Raw genomic sequence first — 4,298 nt, 5'->3', positions numbered from 1 at the left:
ATTCAAAAGGTTCTCAAATGAGTTGTCTTTGATTTTCTTCCATTTGGCAGCTCATAATGGGTTTTGGTTCAGGAGGGACCTGATTATACACCTGTTCACCAAGTAGCAAGCAATATTTATTGCTATTGCCCAGAAATTTTTGGCGATTCCATTATCGATGAGCATTGTCCATGCCATGTCTTCCAGAGTTCTGTTCTTTCTTTCAGCAACGCCATTTTGCTATGGAGTCCTTGGTGTCGAGAAGTTGTGTATGATTCCATTTTTGTTACAAGCTCATCAAATTTGGTGTTTTTACATTCTGTCTCGTCGTCAGATCTGATGCATACTACCTTCAATTTTATCTTCACTTGGATCTTCTTGAAAAAGGCCCTAAACACCTTGCAAGTCTCATCCTTTGTTCTATGAACCAGTGCCCAGGTAAATCTTGAACTTGACAGACCACGAACCAGGTCCTTCTGAATCAATTTATTCAGAAGTGAGAAGCTAGCATGCCCAATCTTCTATGCCAAAGTTCTGCATCATCATCAACTAAATTCAAGCATCTCATATCACCAGCTTGTAAAGATTCAAAGTCAGCAACATAGATATTCTTGTTTCTTTTGGCCACTAAGACAACTTTGCCAGTTACCAGATTGGTAACTGTGCACATTTTTGATAAGAACTCTACTTTGTTCCCTTTATCACAGATTTGAGAGACACTTAGGAGACTGTACTTTAGGCCATCCACATAGTGCATGTTCTCAATTGAGTGTCAAAAAGATTTTCCAACATTGAGAATGTACCCTCTCCTTTTTCAAGGGATACATTCCCTTCCTGCAGGGCTTTTAGTGAGAAGAAATCCATGGTGCTTCCAGTCACGTGCTTTAAGCATCCACTGTCCATGATTCATTGCAGTCCGCTTCCTCTCACTTTTCCCTGCACATGCAAATTATGGGTTAGATTTAGGAACCCAAACTAGTTTGGGTCCCTTATTATGATAAAAGGGATGGATAGGAGCTTTTCTAGTCCATGCATGCAATATTCGTTTCTTGCGAGCGGTACCTGGTCCCTTGTTAGTAGTCACTTTGTAAGTAAACACTCTGTTTTTCTGAACAGATTGAACCCTGGCCTGGCAATTTTCTTTGAAGTGCCCATTGTTCTCACAGTGGGTACACAGCCAGTTATGGGGAACAATGACGTACTTGCTGTGAGGGTTGTAAGGAGTTTTCTCCCTTTGGAACCCGATTCCCTACCTATTTCCACTATTGTTCAAATATATGGTAGTGACAGCATTTGAGGACCAGGTCCACTTTAGAGATTTCTCAAGATCAATTTTTACTTTCTCCAATTCAGCTTGAAGTTGCCGATTTTTCTCAAGTTCACCACATAGACTAGTTTTCACATTATTTAATTCCTGTTCAAGCTTGATGTGTGTCTCACTAGCTACTTCCTTCCCTTTCCCAAGACTCACAGTCCTATGTTCTCTATTGAGTCCCTCAATGGTTTCCTCTAGGTTAGTGATTATCACTAAAAAATCATCCCTCTCTTGCTCAGTGGCTGCAATTTTTCTTCTAGAGTGTGTTTCTCATTGCTAAGATCTTCTATTGTTTCCTTCAATTCAACAACCACTACCATCAGGTCATCTCTCTAATTTTATACACTAGTTATCTTTTCATTCAAAGCATCCTTTTCTTTTTCAAGATTAGCTATGGTCTCATTTAGGTTCACTACACAGACCACCAGATCATCTCTAGATTGTTCAGCTTCTCCTAGTTCTATGGTCAGGATCTCCTTATTATTATCAAGGCTATAATAATCATCAATTAGAATATTTGCTAATGACCTTAACTTTTTAGAAGAGTAGGATTTCAGATTTCTCTAAATATCCCTGAAATTTACCTCATCATCTTCATCTTCTTCATCCTCATCAGATTGAGCCATCAGCGCGAACAGTGAGTCATACTTCGTTGCTTCAGTTTCCACCGTCATCATGGAGCTATTTTCTATATTTGGTTCCATTTCTGATTCACTGGAGGAGTCTCCCCAAGTAGCAAGAGCATGCTTCATAATATTGTCAGCTGCACTTTTTTGATTAAATTGTTTGTCTGGAACCAGGTTCCTTTTTGGTTCTTTGTTAGGGTTTTATTTGTATTGCTCCTGTTTCATGAGTGGATAGTCTTTGATGAAATGCCCTGGCTTTCCGCACCTGTGACTGAGATCATTGTTCCTTGCCTTACTTGAACTGCCCCTTTTTGGTATACCACCATTTCTTCGAACCATCTTTTGAAATCTTTTAGTAAGATAGGCCATATCACTATCTTCTTCACTTGAGTCACTACTTTCAGCCTTGAGTGCTAGGTTCTTTTCCTTCTTTGGCTCTCTCCTTTCATTGTCTTTCTTTCTTTTCATCTTGTATGTCTTCAGATTACCAATCAGCTCATCCATGGTTTGCGTTTGTAGATCTTTAGCTTTAGTGATGGCATTTACCTTACTTTCCCAAGAACCAGGTAGAACACTGAGGATTTTCCTTACAAGCTTGTTTTGGAAATAACATCTCCAAGTGAATGAAGCTCATTTATGATAGAAGAGAATCTGGTGTGCATATCCTGTATAGACTCATCATCCTTCATCCTAAAGAGCTCATACTCTGTGGTGAGCATGTCAATCTTGGACAGCTTACCCTGAGTAGTTCCTTCGTGTGCAGTTTGCAATGCTTCCCATATTTCTTTTGTAGTATCACAAGTTGAGACTCTATTGTACTCATCGGGTCCTATACCACATACCAAGATTTTCTTGGCGCGATAGTTCTTTTCTACAGCTTTTCTGTCAATATCGATGTACTCTTTTCTGTATTTCGGCATCATTGGTCTAGTCTCTTCAGGCTTCTTCATAGGAACATGTGGACCATCACAGATGATGTGCCACAGTTTTGAATCTTCGGCCCTTATAAAATCATGCATGCGAGTTTTCCACCAGCCGTAATATTGACCATTGAATCTAGGAGATCTGTAGGTTGATTGTCCTTTCTTAAAGTTGGGTGGAGCAGCCATTGAGATCCTTTCTAGGTGTTAACCTATTAGAAAGAACCTGCTTTGATACCAATAATTAACTTATATGAGTCCACCAAACTATAGAGCACATGATCCTTTATGAGTTTCTACTGAGAATACTTAAGAAGCAGTAAGTAACGTAGACAAGGAATTTTTACATGGAAAAATCCCACACAAAGGGACAAAAACCACGACCTACACTTGTAGGCTTTCAACTTTACTAACTTGTAATCTCACTATTACAAGCCACTTTGTAATGACTCTATTACAAAGATTTCAACTTAACTAACTTATGATACTCTCACCACAAGCCACTTTGTAACTCACTAGTTACAAAGACTTTAAACTTATGACTAAACCTAGTTACAACATAAACTCAGAAAGTTTACGGATTTTGGGTTTCCTAAGACATAGCTTCTAAGAAAGAAAGATAGGAGTTACAATGAAGATCAAATAACAAGATTACAACTCAACTACGGATACACATAAACTCATTGTAAAACTGATCCTTTAGTGGAGTTGTCTTCTTGTTCTTGACACACTAGTGACTTCAATTCCGGATGAACACTTTAATGCTTGAGAGAATATCACTAAATGTGCAAGTGAAGTATGTTGTGCCTTGCACCAGGTTGTTATACTACAAAAGACATCACAATAGTGATATCAAATCTTGGTACACACTTCTTCCCATTGAGAAATAACTGCTGCACTGTCGCGTGTACAGTTGCGGACAATCACTTTCTGTAGTTGCCTTCCAACTGTATAGTTGACTTGTACTTATGTGAGAGAACCCTAAGGGACTAGGTCCCTATTGTGTTCTTCCTTATGGTTGTTCACTCATTTGCTGGAGATCAGACTGGACATTGTTCATTGGAAGTGTATACCAGGTGGGTCAGGTTCTCTATCTGGTTCTTGATAGTAAGTTTGTTAGATAATCAAAACATAAGAAGCATAAGGCAAAGACATTGAAAACCCATCATTTGCTCCAACCACTACTGATGACCCTCTTCCTTAGTCATAATATCCCGCCAGTATGCTGATAACTAGAAAGCTCATAAATAGGCGACCATGCAACCCAATCGTAGGCAGTGGGACTGTCCTACTTATCTTGAAGCTACTTTTACACCACCCTGGAACCCACCAAGGTCTTTTATCTCTTATTGACATGATCTTGTGCAATCAAACCACCAAATTCCTCGAAATCCTTCCACTAGCATTTCATGAACACTTTGAATCTCTAACAACATCCACATATTCGACCTCTTACTG

General features: G+C 39.2%; 1 protein-coding gene across 1 annotated transcript; it reads right to left on the bottom strand.

Annotated features, from left to right (window-relative positions):
* Nucleotides 1-1,228: 1,228 nt before the first annotated feature.
* LOC138872906 (uncharacterized) lies at nucleotides 1,229-3,029 on the bottom strand. The gene is made up of 5 exons (XM_070151326.1): nucleotides 2,660-3,029; nucleotides 2,217-2,441; nucleotides 1,879-2,057; nucleotides 1,641-1,770; nucleotides 1,229-1,536 (listed from the first exon to the last, which is right to left on the bottom strand). Exons 1-5 carry the CDS (start codon nucleotides 3,027-3,029, stop codon nucleotides 1,229-1,231), a joined length of 1,212 nt encoding a protein of 403 aa, XP_070007427.1.
* Between the last annotated feature and the right edge of the window lie 1,269 nt (nucleotides 3,030-4,298).

Source organism: Nicotiana sylvestris, chromosome 7 (assembly GCF_000393655.2).
Source record: "Nicotiana sylvestris chromosome 7, ASM39365v2, whole genome shotgun sequence".
In the NCBI taxonomy this organism is placed as follows: Eukaryota; Viridiplantae; Streptophyta; class Magnoliopsida; order Solanales; family Solanaceae; genus Nicotiana; species Nicotiana sylvestris.
The sequence above is the reverse complement of the archived record's forward strand: the minus strand, read 5'-3'. Positions and strand labels throughout refer to the sequence as shown.